The 20,345-nt window shown below is 48.4% G+C and overlaps 2 protein-coding genes across 5 annotated transcripts in view; one reads left to right on the plus strand and one right to left on the minus strand.

The window, feature by feature from the left end:
* Positions 1-17,073, minus strand: part of E2F3 (E2F transcription factor 3) — an 84,574-nt gene extending 67,501 nt beyond the window's left edge. For 3 of the 4 annotated variants that reach the window (XR_015152424.1, XM_086370079.1, XM_086370078.1), the window contains exon 1: positions 16,687-17,073. Coding sequence is in view for 3 of the 4 variants with exons in the window: in XM_086370079.1 (XP_086226205.1) it covers positions 16,687-17,073 (387 nt within the window). In the remaining variant the exon portion in view is untranslated. Of the gene's footprint in view, positions 1-15,450; positions 15,685-16,686 lie in introns of those variants that run through there. The other variant, XM_086370080.1, reaches the window with a different exon arrangement.
* Positions 17,074-17,336: 263 nt separating this feature from the next.
* LOC147347663 (uncharacterized) lies at positions 17,337-18,580 on the plus strand. Its single transcript, XM_086370081.1, has one exon. It carries the CDS (start codon positions 17,337-17,339, stop codon positions 17,877-17,879), a length of 543 nt encoding a protein of 180 aa, XP_086226207.1. The 3' UTR covers positions 17,880-18,580.
* The last annotated feature ends 1,765 nt before the right edge of the window (positions 18,581-20,345 follow it).

Raw genomic sequence — 20,345 nt, forward strand, 5'->3', positions numbered from 1 at the left:
CAAGCTGACCACTGTAACATTATTCTTCTATTACAGCAAAACTCCAGCGCTCAGTAACCTGTTACTGTCAAATGTGATGATGCTTGTTTAGATCCATCAAAAAAATATTTATGAAACTCAACTATGCAGCCAGCATGGCTCTAGTCTTTTACTTCTAGTCTAGATACTTCTTTTACTCTGCACGGCACAGGGGAAGCCCACACCCTGGTTCCCAGACCTGGTTTTGGAAAGGGCGGTGGGCACCGCGTCATAACAGACCTTCAGAGGGGCGGCACTGCAGGGCCACACCTTGGCCACCCTTAACCATATACAGGAGTGAACGCTCAAAGTCAAGGACTGAGAAAAGCTGATCCTTATTCTCGAGCGAGGCAGGAAGCAAGAAATGAGTACTGCTCGCCTTACTTTCCCAACCTCTATAATACAATCAACCACAAATGGCAAACTGAAAGACATCATTGTAACCAGAAGTTGTTTTGGCTGAAGGTGGGCAGATGGAAGTGGGGGGAGGAAAGGCCTAACAATGGCCAGAGAGGCACTTGTAGAAGCAGACAGCAACAGGTCCAAGCTGGACCACAGAAAAGCTTTATAACCTTCCACGTGCATTTTCAAGACACAACCCTTTATCAAAAGGAACCATCAGTCCATCTCAAACACGCCTTTTAACATAATCAACATAATAGTAATTAATTAGCATTTGTAAACTGAAGATGGCTCTTACATTAACAGATTCCATATAAACAGAACCAGGTTTGGGTTAGTGCAGAAGTAAAGAATTTCTGTTAATCTGATTAGGGCTTTAAAAAAATAAAAATCCATCTTTGGGACTTCCCTGGCAGTACAGTGGTTAAGATGCCATGCTTCCAATGCAGAGGGTGCATGTTCAAACCCTGGTCAGGGAACTAAGATCCCACATGTCTTTCAGACAAAGAAAAAAAAAAAAAAATCCATTTTCATGAAAAAAAAAAAAAAGAAAAATCAGGTAACATCTACTTCTTTTAAGTCTCTAAAGTTTATTTAATTACATACATATTTAATACAAGTTTTAACAGATCAAAACTGCTGATTCCATGATTTGGGTTATAATTTATATGATGGTTATTCATACTCATTCAAACTGTCTATAGTCAAAAGCTTTTCACATAAATAACTGTGGTATCTATTTAATGCCTTTATTGGTTTTCATAATGAGTTGGGAACAGGGGCGGGAATTTATCAAGTGGCTGGACACTCTGTGCCCAGCTCCAGGCTGGACGCTGGCCCAGGGTCTCTCGTTTCATTTACTCCTCATGGTATCTTTAAATACCCAAATTACCAGACGAGTACGGAGAGCTACCATTTCATCTTCAGGGAAGCCTGGTCCATCTAGCTGGCTTATGATGTGAGGGTTTTTTTTTTGTTTTTTTTTTACTGGTGCTAGATAGAAAAGAATGGGATTCCCTGGTGGCTCAGGTGGTAGATACCTGCAGTGCAGGAGACCTGGGTTCGATTCCTGGGTTGGGAAGGAAATTACAACCCACTCCAGTATTCTTTCCTGGAAAACCCCGTGGACAGAGGAACCTGGTGGGCTACAGCCCAGAGGGTCGCAAAGAGTCAAGACACAGCTGAGTGACTTCATTTTCACTTTCACTTTCAGATAGATAAGAGGATGATTAAAAGAGAAGACATTTAAAGAAGGAGCATAACTGTCAAACACACACATCACAAGCTTCTGGAGAAAAGGGAAGGAAGCAGTTTTCCCATTCACAGGATGCTGAAAAGCCCAAAGAAGGCTAAGAATGTCTGTGACTGAGTTCTGCGCTGTGGCTTGCAGGATCCTCCTGTTTCAAGGAGGGAGGCCAGGCCCGGAAGAGATCAAAGCACGCTGCCAGTTTTGAACTGTCTTGATACATCTAAGACTGTCTTTCATAAGCTCTGCTGTTTTTGGAAATGTACTATATTGGGCAGGGCTTCCCTGGTGGCTCCGACAGTAAAGAATCTGCCTCTAATGCAGGAGACCCAGGTATGGTCCCTGGGTCAGGGAGGTCCCCTGGAGAAGGCAACGGCAACCCACTCCAGTATTCTTGCCTGGAGAATTCCATGGACAGAGGAGCCTGGCGGGCTACCATGAGTCCATGGTGTCACTAGGAGTTGGACATGACTGAGCGATTCACACACACATTTTATGGGCAACTCCCTCTCTGATGGCAGCACGTAACACGGCCCAACTCAGACCTTGGTTTCCCCTAGTCCTTTTTGTTGAGGGGCATCTTTCCCCAAACCGTGCCTCTCAACCTGGGCTGGGGGTACCTGTCAAACCCCAAGCTGCTGGCCACACCCAGAATTTCTGGGTCAGTAGGTCTAGGATATAAATCCAAAATTTGCATTTCTAACAGCCTGAGTGCTGTTGCTGATCTAGAACCATTGATTTAAGAAAGAACATTGTAAAAAAAAAAAAAAAAAAACAGAACAGGATCCATCTAACACAGGAACGGGTGCTCTGGGACAACCCAGAGGGATGGGGTGGGGAGAGAGGTGGAAGGAGAGGTGTCAGGCTGGAGGGGGACGAGCGCACATGTGCACCCGTGGCTGATTCATGTTGATGCATGGCAAAAACCACCACAATATTGTAAAGTAATTATCCTCCAATTAAAAAAAAAAAAAAAAAAGGAACAGTAGGAGGTTGGGGGGAGGTGGCTATTTTGCCAAAATGTGGCAAAATTTTCATCAATCGTGATCCAAACCACATGAAGGCAGGGGATTTTTGTGCCTACCCTGCTGCATCCCAGAACTTAGAATGGGGGCTGACATATATACTCGGTGCCCCAAACATACCTGCTAAGTAAGTCAAATGGATCAGTTTGCCCCATGGTGGAAACTGGGGCTGGCACGGAGATAGAGGTGCAAGGAAAGTTCTTGTGGAAACACCAGCAACGAAGGGAATGGTTTTTAATAGCTGAACTGCCCTGAGAGGGAAGCTCAGCTTGACAGCAATGACTGCAACAGCAATAACGATACACATGATGACAACCAACATCTCGGAGTGTACGTGGCCAGCGCTGGGCGCTCAATTTGTACAGTTACCTACGAGATGGAAACCTTGACTCTCCTCACTTAACAGGTGAGGAAACAGGTTGGAAAGTAAGTGATATGACCAAGTCCTTAGTCTATCAGTGGAGAAGCTGGTCCCGAGCAGAAGGTCCCTGTTTTTTCAGAAAGTCTTTTCTTAATTACCCAGTTGAGTCAATGATAAACGCAAAACTTCTTTGGCCTTCTTGGAACTGCAGGCTTTGATCTCTTCTTCTCCAGGTTAGGGAGGGGCTTCGAGTGGCCCATTCCTAGTGCGCCTGCCTGATCATAAAACAGGCAGGGCTTTGCTGGCTACACAGAGCTGGTTTTTTCTGTATCATCTTTCAGTGGTGGACAGTGATCCCAGTGCTGGAGTTCCATGTGGTTCCATGTGGGGCTTGAGCATGCCCAAGTTAAAGAGCTAGTTCAGTGGTTCATCAACAGGCCCGGGGAGGGGGCCAGGGAGAGGTGCGGGCGGGTTTTACCCTTAAGGGACAATGGCAATGTCCAGAGATATTTTGCTTCTCGTAACTGGAAGGTGCTACAGGTATCTAGTGGGCAGAGGCCAGGGACGCTGCTCAACACCCCAAGGTGCATGGGACCACCTGCCCACCACGAGGAGGAGTCTGGCCAAAGTGTCAACGGTGCCGAAACGCTGCTCCAGTTTCGAACCTCCAAAATCCTTATCTGTTCTTGCCCCCAGGTTGGATGCCTAAGAAACTTCATCCATACTCTCTTAGGGCCCTCACCATCTTTTCTCTCATCTTAGTTACTGAAAAACTCCTTTCATCTCCCCTAGATCAAATTGCCAACATCCACTGGATCATCGGAAAAGCAAGACAGTTCCAGAAAAACATCTATTTCTGCTTTATTGACTATGCCAAAGCCTTTGACTGTGTGGATCACAATAAACTGTGGAAAATTCTAAAGAGACGGGAATATCAGACCACCTGACCTGCCTCTTGAGAAACCTGTATGCAGGTCAGGAAGCAACCGTTAGAACTAGACATGGAACAACAGACTGGTTCCAAATAGGAAAAGGAGTACGTCAAGGCTGTATATTGTCACCCTGCTTATTTAACTTCTATGCAGAGTACATCATGAGAAACGCTGGGCTGGAGGAAGCACAAGCTGGAATCAAGAATGCCGGGAGAAATAACACTAACCTCAGATATGCAGATGTCACCACCCTTATGGCAGAAAGTGAAAAGGAACTAAAGAGCCTCTTGATGAAAGTGAAAAGAGGAGAGTAAAAAAATTGGCTTAAAGCTCAACATTCAGAAAACTAAGACCATGGCATCCGGTCCCATCACTTCATGGGAAACAGATGGGGAAACAGTGGAAACAGTGTCAGACTTTATTTTTGGGGGCTCCAAAATCACTGCAGATGGTGACTGCAGCCATGAAATTAAAAGATGCTTTCTCCTTGGAAGGAAAGTTATGACCAACCTAGACAGCATATTAAAAAACAGAGATATTACTTTGTCAACAAAGGTCCATCTAGTGAAGGCTATGGTTTTTCCAGTGGTCATGTATGGATGTCAGAGTTGGACTATAAAGAAAGCTGAGTGCTGAAGAATTGACACTTTTGAACTGTGGTGTTGGAGAAGACTCCTGAGAGTCCCTTGGACTGCAAGGAGATCCGACCAGTCTATCCTAAAGGAGATCAGTCTTGGGTGTTCATTGGTTTTGAAGCTGAAAGTCCAATACTTTGGCCACCTGATGCAAAGAGTTGACTCATTTGACAAGACCCTGATGCTGGGAAAGATTGAGGGCAGGAGGAGAAGGGGACGACAGAGGATGAGATGGTTGGAGAGCGTCACCGACTCAATGGACATGACTCCGGGAGTTGGTGATGGACAGGGAGGCCTGGCGTGCTGTGGTTCATGGGGTAGCAAAGAGTCGGACATGACTGAGCGACTAAACTGATCTCCTGATGAACTTGAAGGCAAGAGTATCTTAGTCACTGGAGCACCCAGAATACTGGGAACCCAGTCAGCTCAGTGCTCAGTATCTGTCCTGTAGTTTGTTTTCCCTCCAATGGTTAAAAACACTGAGAATTCAGATGTAATCAATTCTCAAGAGCTCCTACCATGGAGGAGGGGAGGTGGGGTGTATACACTAAGTTAGGAATGCACAGTACACTTCCTATAAACATAGCTCATTGAATCCTTTCAATTACGGAAGGAGACAGGAACACTATTTTTGGTAGTTACAGCTCATAGATGGAATTTGTGAAGGATCACAGGCTGGTAAGTGACAGGGCCCATTTCTGGAGCCGGATCGCCAAGCCCTCTGCTCCTTCCGTACCCCACAACCAATGCCATGGGTCCCCAGAGTTGAAAACCTCCCTCCTAAAGACCAATTCCAGGATTAGAGTGTCTGAGATGCTGGCAAGGAAAACAGGAATAGAAAAGGTTGAAAACTTTACCACATTATTAGTGGAATCATCACAAGTTTGGGTATACACCACACCAACAAAAATCGGTCAATTCAAGGGTTATTGCAAACAGGCTTAAACACAAGTTACATATTTAAAAATCAATAACAAAGAATTTACATGGCTCTTTCATTTTTAAACTTTAATATGCGAGGGCTTAAGAAAATAAATCCAAGATTTTTTTTTTTTAAATAAAATCAGAGAGGCTAGGAAATCATGGTCAAAAAAGCCATCTTAGTTCAAGACATAATTATGTGACCTTTCTCTATGCACAGCTCTCTCCAGCTGGCTCGTCTTTGCTCTGAGAGGTTGCAAACTGTGGGCTTTCTCAAAGCAGCCAGGAGCCAGGCCCAGACCTGGGAAAGCACTTCATAAATAACAACTGATGGCTCGTCTCTGGGAGCCCTGACAGTATTGATCCTCCCCCCGCCCAAATCAACCTGATGAATCTGTCTCGTTTTCATATTATAAAGGGAGAAGTGAAAATGAAAGGTTTTTGCAGCACCACAGTTTTTTTTTTTTTTTTAAGCTAGGGAGATCGTTCTTGGCTGGCTGTTGTTCATCAAGCCTTCCCCTCTAACCTCTGTGCCAAAGCCATATTTCTAGTGCTGGGTCCCAGCCTCTTTGAAAGTTGGGTGGCCCCTGGCATCCCTCACAGCCAACACATTCCAAACTCATCATTCCCTCCACGTGGTACAAACCCTGATGGAGGAAAAACTCAGTCCATTCTTTCAGCCCCATAAGCTAACCATGTGGGGAGCCAAGGCCATCTATTTCTTCTCTCTTCCATCTTGCCTTTCACACCATCCCTGCTGCTGTCCTGCTTCTAGATTCATCGACACTGTAGCGCCCATGCTCTAAAGGGTATGCCCCACTTCTCTTTCCAGGGGGAGTTCTGGCTTTTTGTCCACGTGGTAACCTGTTCCAGGCAAGCCCAGACCCAACAGAATGGAAAGCTTTCCTACTATCAGCCAAAGCAAATCCCTCAAGGGCAGGATGTCCAGTGAATTGCCCTGGTTTCCAGTGGTGCTGTGCCAGGCAGCAGTGCTCCCTTGGACCCCCTAAGATTCTCAGCCTTTCGGGAAGTCCTTGTTTTACCTCCTTTGGGTTTTGGGTAACATTTCTTTGGATGGTTTGCCTTTGGCAATGAGCTAGAAATCCAGAAGTTGGGACAAGGGTAGGTATGGGATACCGGTGCACCTTGCCCACGTTTCTGGGGTCTGTGAGGAAGGACTTGGGATGAATGGAATGTGCGCGGATTCTGTAGGCAGCTCCTGATTCTGCAGGTCACTCCAGCTACAAGAACCTTTGCTTGTGCTCAACCACCTGCAGCAGTGTTTCCCAAATGTTCCAGAAGGCCAGGGCACGTCTCTGAGGGTAGAGAAAGTGCCTGGAAATCTGCATCTGGAACACACGCTGCAGGCAATTCTTATTCTCGAGTAGCTCAGAAAAAAAACATTGGATCTCTTCTTTTTGACAGGTATCTGGGGTCCGTACTATAGAATTATTACCATAACAGAGACCATAGAGGATAAAGACCAGGAACAAGCAGACCCTGGAGCCAGGCTCCTTGGGTTCAATTTCACCTGCCTCACTCCTCAGTGGAGCCCTGAGCTAGCCTCTTAACCCCTCACTGTCTGCTTCTTCCTGTGAAGAATAAGCATGATAACGACACCCACTTCACAGGTTATACGGATAATGTGCTAATGCACGTAGAGCACTTAGTTTAGTGGCCTCCACGCGCGGGCACTTGATAAACATTAGCTATTATTATCCCATAGACCAGAGACTGCTGAGAGGCAGAGCTAAAGCCAGATCTGGCCTAGAGACCTATTTTGTTTGGCTTGCACATTTTCCTTTTTAATTGAGCCAACATTTAAAAACTGGTAGATTCCTGGCCATTTTAAGACACTTGAAGACCTGGCAACAAACGCGGCCTGCTTTCCCCTCTGGCAACCATCACCTGGGGTGGGGTCCCTTGGCACTCTTCAGAAAGGGCATTTCTTCTCTGTTCAAGACCAACCCCCATGCCACTTATTCTCACCTTCCCATTTCCCCCTGGTGGCTCAGACAGTAAAGAATCTGCCTGCAATGCGGGAGTCCTGAGTTTGATCCCTGGGTGGGGAAGATCCCCTGGAGAAGTGAATAGCTACCCACTCCAGTATTCTTGCCTGGAGAATCCCATGGACAGTGGAGCCTGGTGGGCTATGGTCTGTGGGGTCGCAAAGAGTCGGACACTACTGAGGGATTAACACTTTCACTTTCCCATACCCCCGGCCCTTGCAGGAAGGGAATCTCTATTCTAGACCAGTCATCCCAATGTATCCAGTGTTAGGTGTGAATATTTCCGTTATGGATGCCAGTCTAGCTGGTCTCCTTATGCCTACTTCCCACCTCCCTATTTGGCTTCAAGATGTCTTCCCAGCCATCATCAGCCTCCCCAGCCCTCCCTTTCCACCTAGTCCAGAGGTTCCAACTGAATGCACATTAAAATGACCTGGGACACTTTCAAAATCTCACGTCTAGATGGGGTATTTCTCCTCAGTGCTCAGGTGATCCAGAAGTACAGCTGCACGTGCTCTAAGATTGGTGACCACGGGAGCCATGGCCTCCCCATTCTGCCGGCCCGGCAGGCACGTCCTGCCGACACTGTACATCCGAGGACAAGATGAGTCGTGTTTTCCTCCCGACTCCTGTTTAGTCTTGCCTGCAACTCGGCTTGTGTTTAAAGCCTGGCTCCCCAAACAGACTGTAAACTCAAAGAGTGGGTGGATCGCACACCTCATACTTCTTTTGCATCCTCGACAGGAAGACTGGGGTGTCAAGCACACTATGGCCGCCTGATGAAAAGGCCTCTTCTCAAATAATTGAGCATCCACGATGAAGAAGCCATGGCAAGGGCAACATGAAGACAAACCACAGGCTGGTTTTCTTGAAGCTTGTGGGTTTGGAGGAAGAGCAAGTCAAGGGCACCGCTGATGGGGATGGAAGGTGAACTAAAATGTGCTACAGGAAGGAAGGAAGCAGGAACTCGAGGAAGGGGAGGGGACCCGAGGCCCTGGGAATCAGGGGAGGCCCTGTGCAGGACGTGTCCTTGATAGGCCACCGGGAAGGGCCGAGAGGAACGAGCAAATACATGCATGAGAGAAAGCTCCTGGCGAGCTGTGGTCCACGGGGTCACAGAGTTGGACATGAATGAGCGACTGAACAACAAAGGAGAGCAGCAGCACCTTAAACGCTGCACCCGCCAGCATCCCAGCTGGGAAGAAGAACGGGAAGGGCAAGATTTCCCGGGACCTCAAACGGTAGGGAGGAGGTTGTAATTAATTTGATAAGTCACTCTAGCATCCTTCTATAAACGCCAGGCAGAGGGAGAGGTGAGGGGTAAGTGGGAGGAACAGGCAAACACACGGAACCACCGGGCGCTGCCAGCCGGGGTTGAGAAAGGGAGAGCGGGGCCCAGAGGCAGAGCCCCTCCCCTACACCGACATGGGGTCCTCCCCATCCTGCCAGGGCCCAGAGACCTCAGACATCCTGATCTCCACCATTCTGTCTTAAGCCCTCGTTTACTGTACAGAAGTGACATCACATTAATAGTTGCAACTTTCGTAGCACAGATCATCACAGAAATAAAATTTCTAGTCATGAAACTATCACTACTGAGAGGGCTATTATAATAAAGAGCTTATTTTTCTGCTCTTTCTCCCAAGTCCATGCACAATTTATAAAGACATACAAAAATCCTGAAGAATATGTTTAGGAGAACCCGCCTCGCGGTTCACTGTTCCTCCCCATCACCGTCATTTTTAGAGGCATCACTGGTTTTGGATGAACACTGGGGCTGGTTCTGAAAATAAACCACCAGAGGAAGGGCCCGAGAGACAGTCCTAAACAGAAAAAGCAATTCCATCAGGAATCCACTGAATCCTTCCCATGGGCCAGGCACTGGTCTAGACACCTTACGGCATGAACTCATTTAATCTTCCCAATCCCATGAAGTAGGTAGGATGATGCCCCCATTTTACAGGGGAGGAAATGAAGATGCAGAGGTTAAGCAGATTTGCCCAGTGACACATTGGTGAGAGAATAAGAACCCAGACACTGGCTTCACGCTCCATCGTCTGAATCATTTAGTTTACTTTGCCCTTTAGGTGGAGGGCATGGGTTCAGTACATAGAAGCTTTCAGCTCTCCTAAGGGCCACCAAACCCAGAAAGGCTCAGAATGGATGGGGCCACAGGGTGGCTGCTCGGGTTCTATTTCTGGAGCCTCAAAGCATCAGACACAGAAAAGGGGCCAGGGAGGGGTGAAGTCTACAGGCTCTGAGTGGACCTCCCGTGACCCCCAGTGTCCAGAGCTGCAACGTTCAGGATCATGAAAACCAGAGCTCGGAGAAGCCCTTCTCAGCAGTCAGGCTGGAGGAGCCAACGGGATCTCCTGGGTAGCCAGGCATGAGCTGGCTGGGAGCACCAAGGGTGGTTGGCTCCCCTGCTTTCTGAGATGGACTCCATCCTCCATAGAGTCCTTCAGGGGAAATCCGCTTCACTGTTGACCACAGGTCTCACCAACAGTTGCCCTGATCGAGACTGTACCTGCAGGTAGCACCTTTCTGGTCTGTGGATTATAGACCAGCCATATCCCTGCCTCCTAGTCAGTGGACTATCGCCACACTGGATTATGTTTCACTTTTGGGCTTCAGGGCTTGAAGCGATTCTATTTTTAGGCTTTCTCAATTTCAAGAGTTAAAAGTTCTGGCTTTTAGGGGATGAGGACTTCCTCTGAAAGAGTTAAACTGACCGGCCATTCTGTTTAGCCAGCAATCTTCAAAGACGGCAGGGCACCTGGTCTAAGGTCACTAGGCAAGGGCGCCTGACCTCTAAAAAGCACAGCAGTCACCTAGGATGTGGACGGCCCAGACAGACCTCCAACACCAGAGCTACCGCGTACCCCTCTCCCAAAGACGATGGCAAAAATCCTTTCAGGTTCTATTCTCAGTGAAGTGTATGTTTCACTTTCCGAGCACCGGAAGTGTCATATCCACAGAAGTCTGCAAATAACACAGAAAGCTTTAAACATGCTACTATCACGTTTCTATGAGTCAGTCATTCCTTCTGTTTTTTTTTCTTTTTTAATTCCCTTTCACTGAACATCTAAAGGAGCTTCGCTTATTTTGTATCTTTGAGAATGAGCTGTTACTCTAAAGCCAACTGTTCAAAGGACACTTTTGTATGTGTCTATTTTCAAAAAGTGTAACCATTCCTGAAGGCAATCTAAAATACATTCTACTCATCCCAATTTTCCCATACAGGGCACATGGGACACAGTTAACTCTCTTGGCGAATGAGGCTTCTAAGAATTCAAGTCTCCGGTTTCAGTTCTGGCTTTGTCGCTAGTTAGCTTGTGACCTTGGGTAAGTAACTCAACTGCACTGAGTCTTAATTTCCTCACCTGTGAAATGAAGGGCATTGGGTCACATGATGATTCTTGCTTTTACAGCTCTCACATGTTATGATTCAAAGACCATCAAGAATATCAATTATCAGCTGTGCTAATTGTAAGACTTGTTATAAAAATGTTGCTGGGACACTAGAAATGGCCCCAGACAGTTGGGCTAAAGTAATAGAAAGCAGACAGAAGTCAATTACTTTTATTCTTCCTACCTCCTCTGAAGTCCTCTCTATTCCATCAGCTGTCTGTTCTATCAACCTCCGCTGATGTAAACCTAAGCAGTGGTCTGTTTCACTCAGGTTCTCCAGCAAAGCAAGGTACACAGGCTTTGTGATTACAACCTGGTGACCAGGGGGTTTACCTCTTTGATCCGGGAGCTTGGGCACCCCTACTATAGATGACCGTAGCCGCCACAGCAGTTAAGGTTGGAGGCAACCTGAGAATACATCCTTGTAACCCACGCATTCTTGGCGTTCTAAAAATGCATTGCTTTGGGGGAAGAGCGTGTGAAGCAAAAGTGACAACAGAAAACAAACCAATTTCCCTTTTACTGATGCAGAAGCTGTATGTGTGATCCCTCTGTATTATCCCCACCGTCGCCTTTGTGGATTCCTTGACCCCATCCCAGTTGCTGCTTTTTTGTCTCTTCTGCTGTACAACTTGTCCTTGGGTAAGATACATTTTCCAAGTCACTCTTGGAAGCCAAAGAGGGGGTCAGGGTAGGAGGAAGAAGATACCATTGGTGGTTTCCTATACTCACTGCTTTCCCAGTTAGCTGGCCTTCTTAGTCCCCTGAAAAATGATTAGTGTAAAAAAAAAATGCTTCTCAGCCATTGTAAATACAGTACTCGAAACACTATTTTTAAGCTGCTAACAAGCATGAAAAATATGCATTAAACCACATGCTTAGTACCTCAAAGAATTCAGGGAAGTTCCTCTATTTAAAAACTAAAATGAAACAGAGCGTCTGATAAGAATTGCAAGCTACCTTCTTTGCCACGCACTATTTGTGGTGGTTTCACGTACATCTAGGAGGGACATGATTTAGTGAGCACAGGCGGTGGTTGATTTTTCACTCATCCTAGTTTAAAATGTTAGTAGAAAGCAGATGGTTAAAAAAGAAATGGGGGTTGGTCAGCCTAGGAAAGTGGATGAAAACTGGACATACAAATGGAATATATGTAACTCATGTCAAATTAGAAAAGCAGCCAGAAAATCAACTATGAATATTTGAAGCCTTGCCAAATGGGTCCAGGTCCTTTGGAGGGAGGCTAAAGGTATGGATGGTGTATCGCTGGGAATGGCAATAAAAGACAACTATGCATTATACCTGTTAAGAAATGAGAATAAAAGCCACTTTTCTCTATAACCTTTCAATCTCCAGATGCTGTTATTTATTCATGTCTAAGCTCAGAGTATTATTTTCTGTTTTCAAGTTAGCTTTTACACAACACAACATTAATCTCAGAATCTACTCTTCCAAGTATTACACAAGGTGACGATTTATAGAAAAACAGAAAAAAAAAAATCCTTTCCTGGTCGCAAGCTTGGGTTCTTTAGCTCACAGAGCCACATTTAAGAGTGCTTTGTTTCAGAGGATGATTAGAGTGGCACCATGGGTACTGATTATAGTAGAGCTATTTGTACTGCCCGAGTCTGGGCACTGCATTATATTAAAACTTCCATTTTGGGGTATGTAGTGACTAAAAATTCTCTCCTAGCTTAAACTTGGCACTAACCATCTATCTCAGCAGAAGCAAGATTATTGAGTACAGAACCACAGGAACCCAGCATTTTTCTTCTTTTATACTCATACAGGAAAAAAAAAAGAAAAAAAGACTCAGCTATAGCACCTATGGTTTCTCCATTCTTACACGGAAATTTCAAGCATTGTGGGTTCCTTCCCAAAGTCTAATCAGCGGGTTGCTCTGGCTGGATCAAATTAAATCAGATGTGACAGGTCATTGTCGCTTGCATTAATAGATCCCAAACTTTCTAGAAGTGGGATGAACTCATTCAGCTGCTTTTTAGCAAAGGCAGAAAATGATGAAGCCCCTTCAGTTCTAGAAGACAGTGCTTGTTGACTCTGGTTTCCCTAGATCTGTTCTGTGTCCAACAGCTCGTCGTCTGAAACTGGGTTTACCTGGTGCATGTCTATGCCATGGCAATGATGAAGAGCTCAGTTCTGCAAAAGCGACAGAGCACAGGCTGCACCCAAGGATGGTAGGTCCCTGGGATCAAGGGAAGGGCAAGGCCAGAAAGTGAGGGTGAGTTGATCTACATTTGTCACAACTCAAGCCACAAGCTCATGCTGCGGTAGTACATCACCGCCATCTCTAACACAGGCCTGTCCTAGTGATGTGTCCTTATTTTATCCATTCTTGAAGATCGCCATGACATATGGATTTAAAAACTCAGTTAGGTATAGTTATGTACCACTTTAGAAAGAGTTTTAGCCATTTTACTCATACATGTCAACAAAGGGGCAGTGTGCACAGGTTCTTACATTATTTCTCTAAGTTAAAAAAAAATAACATTTCTGGATATCCATTTTATTAGGCATCTACTATTTGCCTGGTTCAGTGCTAAGTGTTTTACTTGCACTGTCATATTTAACCCTAAAAAAAATTTTCATGTTCATATTTCTTATTGCCCCTTTTTTTTACAGTAGTGTTGGTGAGAGAGATTGTTATTTGCCTAAGATCTGATGACTTGTAAATGACACAGGCAATTGCAGCAGTAAGGCGGTACTAAATGTGTGTGTGTGTGTATATATATATATATATATAAAATAATATATATACAAATAATAGATACACATATATATATGGATTTTTTCCACATTAAAAAAAAAAAAAAAAAGGTGAAGAGTATGCTCTTAGTTTTAAATTCCAAAGACAGAACGTGGAAATCAGAACCAGGTAGGTCTGCAACTCTGGCAACCTCAACAGGATTTCTCAACCTGTTTTGGATGGAAAGTGTTTAAATGATCTCTTTGCTCAGCCAATCACTTAGCACTCCCCGAGCTGTCTCTCCTGCTTAGGGAAAGAATATCAACAAAAGTTCAAGACTTAAATAGAGGGCTAATACAATTTTGATAAGAAAAAAAAAAAAAAGAAACCAAACTTTATATACAGTTTTCGTGTCTTTAGAATAATCATCTCATGAAAAGGATAAAGTTTTGAAATAGCTTGGAAGGTGGTGAGGGTAATTTTCTATACTTAAATACAATGAACTACAGAGAAGTTTGGCTACACAGTTTCAAAGACTGGGCCCAAGTGGGCTAAAATTCAAAAGTTAAAAAAAAAAAAAAAAAAAAACCAAACCGGTGGTCTTGCAATTTCCCATGATCAAAACTACCCTCCCATAAATCTGAATCAAATCCCAGAAGTATGTCAATAGCTGGTTGTTTCAGATTAGGTTTATGATATAGGAGCAGAACTGAGTAGGGGGCATATATGCTTGAAATACATCCAAGCCTGTTTAGGTAAAGTCAGTAATAGTATTTAATGTCAGTAAAAGCGTGGCATATTTCTGTGACAGAATCCGGCACAGTGGATACTGTATGTGTGAGCAGGTCCTATACTCTTTTCCCCCCTGCTGGCAGACCCTAGTCACTAAACGCGAAGAGAGCTCCTTTGACTGAGAAGGTATCACACATCCCTAGCAAGTATCTCCGGGGCTGAAAAGCACTAAAGACCCAACTCGAGGAGAAATTGAGAAAAGTCAGGAAATAAAATATTTCATTCTTCCCAGACCCATCTCTTGCCCCCGAAGTGCTGCCTGGGTGCTGCCGCTCTTAAAGACCTCTGCAGAATCTCGAGTCTCCCCAAATTTCAGCCCATTCGGAGCCGAGACAAGGTGAGGTCAACGTTGGGTACGACCAACCCACCATTTATCAAAACTGGGTCTGGTTCGTTTCTAGCCTCGTGGGGGCCAAGCCTCACCACGAGGGAGAAGACTGGAGGCATGGAGGAAGGGAATGCAGGAGAGAAAAGGAGAAAGGGGGAAGACCTCCCGGCCACACTTCTTTCTAGTATCAACAAAAAAAGAAGCCGCATACTGACCTAAATCATCTCTCAAAGGCGCTTTATAAATTACAGGGACAAAGGGAGGGGGTGGCGGGTGGCCTGGGAATCCTACAGACACCCTACCCTCTGACCCGCCCCCCTCCCCCTCCAGCACAAGGGAAGGAAGACAGAAAACAGAGCTCAACTCGGCCATCGGCGAGAAGCCCCCCTCCGATCGCCCATCCCTCGGCCCCCCTAGGAAAAAATCCACGTAAACGCCATACCCACCCCCTGGGGCGGACACTCCTGCCCCCTGGGTTCCTAGAACCGGAGGCCGGGGCATTTACTTAGTTACATTTTTCTTGCTTACTCATTTCCCTCGAGCACCCAACCCCCCGTTCCCACTCCAAAACCCCGCTCAACCGCCTACCCTCACGGCTCCAGCCCCCCAGCAGAATCCTGTACCCCCACGGCGGCGGCGGCCCCCCGAGCCGTCCCGGTCACTAACCTGCTGCTGTAAGGGCATTTCCGAAACCAGCCTGGCTCCGGGGGGGAGGTGGGGGGTGCCGGCTGGAGAGGGGGCCCGGAGGGCCGAGCGGACCGGCGGCGCCGGGCGAGGGCGGGCGCCCGTGGAGGGGGGGGGTGCCGGGGAGAGGAGAGGGAGGGTGGCCGCGCCGGGGGCGGGTGCGAGGGCGCCGGGACGGTCCCAGGCCAGGGAGCCGGCGAGCAGGAGGAAGTGGGTGCCCCCTCTCCCCCTCCAGCGCCCCCTCCCGCCGCCGCCGCCTCCTCCCCAGTCACAGGCGCGTCCTCCGCGCACGTGTGCGAAACGTCACCGGCGGGTCCCGGGGAGAGGGACAGACCCAGGCGGCGGGACGGGAACACGGCTGCCCCCGCCCTCCGTCGCCGGGGGGCGGAGAGGGGGACAGGGCGGGGGGAAGGAAGGGGCAAGGGGAGAGGCGGGTCAAGGGCAGGCCCGGGGCCCGGCGAGGAAGGCCCGGGCGCTCGGGCCACGCGGGCGCCGCCGCGGCCACCGCCGGGATGCGCCCAGGCCGGGGCCGCCAGCCCGCGAGCCCCTCACCCGCTAGACAGCCCACGCCCGCGCCGGCACCCGGATCCGTGCTCCACCGCCCGCCTCCACTCCCCCCAGCCCCTTTGTTGCCGGGAGTTAACAGATCCCCAAATGTGTCAAAGCGCAACCTGGCAGAGCCCCTGCACTCCGAGCACGCCTTAGGGACCCCCGGCTGCCAACGGGCCTTGGAGGCCGGAAGGGGGGGCTATCACCCCCAGGGCCCCCACCCCGGTTTCCACCCCCCGGAGTCTCCCACTCCCCAGTTCCCTACTCCCTCCTCCACCCCCTTCTCCATCCGGGGCGTGACCCCTTCCTACGCCCGAGAAAGAGGAAGCTTCGAGTTGGAGGGGAGGGGAGAGTGGGGGTAGGGAAAAGTGCAGGAAAAGAAGAGGAGGGGGGGCCGCGAAAAGTTTCGGAGTGTTTGATGTGGTTCGCGCCAAGGCGATCCCCGCCGCCCTGCGCTCGCGGCGGAGTCCCCCGACCCTCCGGGCGCTGGCGGGGGGCAACACACGAGTCTTTAACAATAAACCCTCGTTGGAGGGGCAGCCGCCGAGGCCCGAGACGCTCGGCCCCGCGCTCCCCACCAAGGGCGGCCCGCAGCGCGCCCACCACCCCGCGCAATGCGAGCCCACCTCCCGCCCGGGCTGGGGACGGTGGGGACGGGAGGGCATTTACCGGAGGGCCGCCGCCGCCGCCGCTGCCGCCGCGTCCCAGCGCTGGTGGCTGCTGCAGCAGCCCGGCTCTGCCAGAGGGTCCGTGCGGCGTGGTGTAGATGAGGCTGCCAGCGGTCTGCTCCACGCCGGGGGCACTGGGGAGGAGGGGGCCGGCGGCGACGGCGCCGCTTTGGAGGGAGGAGGAACAGGAGGTGGTGGAAGTGTTCGTGGTGAGGATCTGGATGTACGCGCTCGGGGCGGCGGCGGCGGCGGCGGGGAAGCCGGGGCTGGCTAGCAGTGCCCTTTTGTCCATGGAGGCTGCAGCGGCCGCAGCGACGACAGCCGCCCCCTCCCCACCCCCGGCGGTCACCAGGTACTGCTCCAGGGCGGGCTGGATCCCCTTTCTCATCTCTCGCTCCTGCTCTTTTTATTGCTATGGTAATATTAACGTATTGTTTGCAATTTCTTTTATTATTTGCAGTCGGAGTTTCCAAGTCTCTCCTTCTCTCCTCCCCGCCCGGCGCTTCCGAGCCCCTTCTCTCTCTTTTCTTTTTATTTTTCCGCACCGCACGGGCCCCGGGGGCCAAAAATAATCGGGGCCCTGGAGAGAGGAGGGTCCCGGCCGCACGGATATCGGGCCCCGAGGGGGGATGGAGGCGTCGGGGGCGGCCGATGCAATGGATTGCGAGGCGGCGGCGGCTGCCCGAGTGCTGCGGCCGGCAGCTGAAAAATGGCTCCAGGAAGCTGCTGCTGACAATGAATGAAGGGATACGGTTTACGCGCCAAGGTCCTCCCGCGAAACTCAGATTTCCCGCCGGCTTTTCAAACCATATTTGCATATCCCCGCCCCTCAACCCGCCGAGGACCGTTCCCACAGCCCATTGGGCCTCTGTCTCATTCCTTCCGTCCCAATCGTGGAGCAGGACCGCGACTTGCCGGTTTCAATTGGCTGCCGCGCATCATGGTTGTCGGGGCGACAGGGCCTCTATTTGCATACTCTTCCTTGATTGGCTGGGACGCAGTGTGGGGTTTTGGAGGTGGGGGGTAAAGTCTGCCTTCTCTCCCACGGAAGACCACGCCTTGTACAGGCTCCTCCCTCGTCCCCGCCCTCCAGCCGGGCGGGCGCTGCTGACCTGGGCAGGACTCCGCGCCCCGCAGACTCAGTGTGGATTTAACCTAGAGCGCAAGTTTCGCTTTTGGAAATTGTCAAGGTGACCAAGGGGACACTTTTCGGGGACTCACTTTCGTTTGACCAGTAACCGTAATAGGTGAACGACGGCGAGAGATTCTCCCAAGTGTGTGCCAAAGGCAAGTTGGACCTTGCAAATGACGCCTGGCAGGTGGAAACTGAGCCCTTTAAATCGTGGGTTTCCCCCTTCCTGAAATCCAACCAATGCGGCAAGAGCTGATCCCGAGGCCGAGGCTGACAGACAGAAGCATGTGGGCGGACAGAATCGTGGGGGCAGAAGGTTCGACTGACGTGGTTGCGGGCACCATTTAGTTACCATTACAGATCATTTCTGGTAGTTTCATTATTAGCCTGATGGGATTTAAGTAAAAATTAACTCCGAATGTTTTGCCAAGTGAAATCTTATAGCGAATTTTGAGTTCAGCAGACACCTCCAACCCCTCACCCTCTGGCCCAGAAGCACCCAGGGCGGTTAATCTGGGCTAACCTAGGACTGATTGGCGGGGTTCTAATCCGCCAAACGGTAATCCAAAGAAGTACACGCTTCCCACAATGACGTCTTGCTCCAAACAAACGCCGCACGCCTGGCACCAGCACTTTACAATTTTGGTTTCCTAGCAAGTTCTCTGACAGAACAACCCAAACTTACTCCAAAATATTTTCAAAGAATTTTTTAAAGTAAACTATTCATTGCCACCAGAAAAATATTAAATTATTGTCAAACTGACTTTTGTACTGCTGCAAGTATTCATGGACTTTAAAATTGAAGATTGCGCCTTTGAGACTGAGCAGGAAAAGGACCCCGAGCAGGTTGAGAGAAAAGGTGTACATAGGTTGGGTCATCATTTACAGTTCCAGTCACTGAGAACTGTACAAAATAACTGCTGATCTGGTGTTCACTGGGTGATGAGCATTGCAATACCTCCAGCCCTTTTGCAAGACTATTATTATTAATTTCCAAAACTCATATACCCAGTCCTATGAAAAGCCTGACAAGATATATCAGTCTTATTACCTGAAATAGGGTGAGCTCAAAGTATTTTTAAAACTTGCACCAGGCTTAGGAAAATTTTGGTTTTTGCATTCAAGCTAATTGAGGATCCAAGGCCCAGTACCCAAACCTTTATTAACATAAATGATACGTGTCATCAAACTGACACTATCTTTAGGACAAATTAGGTGGTATTCATAGGGCATCATCCCAGGGACGGGGGAGCCTGGTGGGCTGCCGTCTATGGGGTCACACAGAGTTGGACAGGACTGAAGCGACTTAGCAGCAGTAGCAGCATAGGGCATCAATGCCTCATTGGGCTAGAGGCATAAGGTATTAGCAACTTCCTTGGTCTTGATCATCAATGTTACTTTCCACTGTGGGTCACTGTGGAAGAAACTAGTAACTACTTGGATATCACCAGCTGTAGAATGTCACTGGGCTTTGCCGTTGGCTCAGCAGTGAAGAATCCTCCATTGTAGGAGACATAGGTTCGATCCCTGAGTCAAGAAGAACCCTTGGAGTAGGAAATGGCAACCCACTCCAGTATTCTTGGCTGGAAAATTCCATGGGCAGAGGAGCCTGGCAAGGCTACAGTCCATGGGATTGCAAGAGTCGGACATGATTGAACAGCAATAACAGTACATCACTGACAGCATGAATTGGGTGAATATAGTGGGGGTTGTGGAAGAAGTGATGGTACAACAGGCACTGTCATTATAGACCTGCATTTTAAGATAAGAGACAAGTCTAGGACTTGGGACTGTGCACAGGATCTCTGCCTGAACTCCTCACGCTCCTCCTTACTGCTTATGGTAAGATGGATAGGACATAGTCACAGGTAGCAAATGTTAACCACCTAGACCCACCCCTGTGGTTCTAGTTTAGGAAGCTTTGAAATATTTACCCTTCTACCTTAGCCACGTTACACTTTTTAATGTAAGGTATTTGGTGGAGAAAGACATATTTTGACATGTTACGCTTAATGAACCCCAGGATGGGGTGGGAAGGGTTCAAAGAGAGAAGAGGAAGTGCTGGAAGTTAATTTGTGGAGAGGTGGCACGTTTTAGTAGAAAGAAAAGGGGATTTGGAGCCAGAGTGATCTGGGTTTAAATTCTACCTCTTCTACTTACTGGCTATCTAACTTTCATCTTTAAAAGCTTGTGTTCTTGTATGTTAAATGAGATCCCATATTGTTAATACTGATATCACAAGATTATGATGACAAGGAGCAATAATAATAGCACTTTGATTAATAGGTATTTATGATTCTGGGCTTATCTGGTGGCTCAGCAGCAAAGAATCTGCCTGCCTGTGCAGGACAGTTGGTTTCAATCCCTGGGTCAGGAAGATCCCTTGGAGAAGGAAATGGCAACCCACTCCAGTGTGCTTGCCTGGGAAATCCCACAGACCATGAGCCTGGCTACACTCCATGGGGTCACATAAGAAGAGTTGGATGTAAATTGGTGACTAAACAACAAACAACAACAATTTATGATTC

This window comes from Bos grunniens, chromosome 23 (genome assembly GCF_055505025.1).
Source record: "Bos grunniens cultivar Pamir isolate PY7600 chromosome 23, Bosgru_T2T1.0, whole genome shotgun sequence".
NCBI classification, from domain to species: Eukaryota; Metazoa; Chordata; class Mammalia; order Artiodactyla; family Bovidae; genus Bos; species Bos grunniens.

Coding starts and splice junctions, on each gene's coding strand:
- LOC147347663 (XM_086370081.1), top strand. CDS start 17,337: ATGCAATGGATTGCGAGGCGGCGGCGGCTGCCCGAGTGCTGCGGCCGG.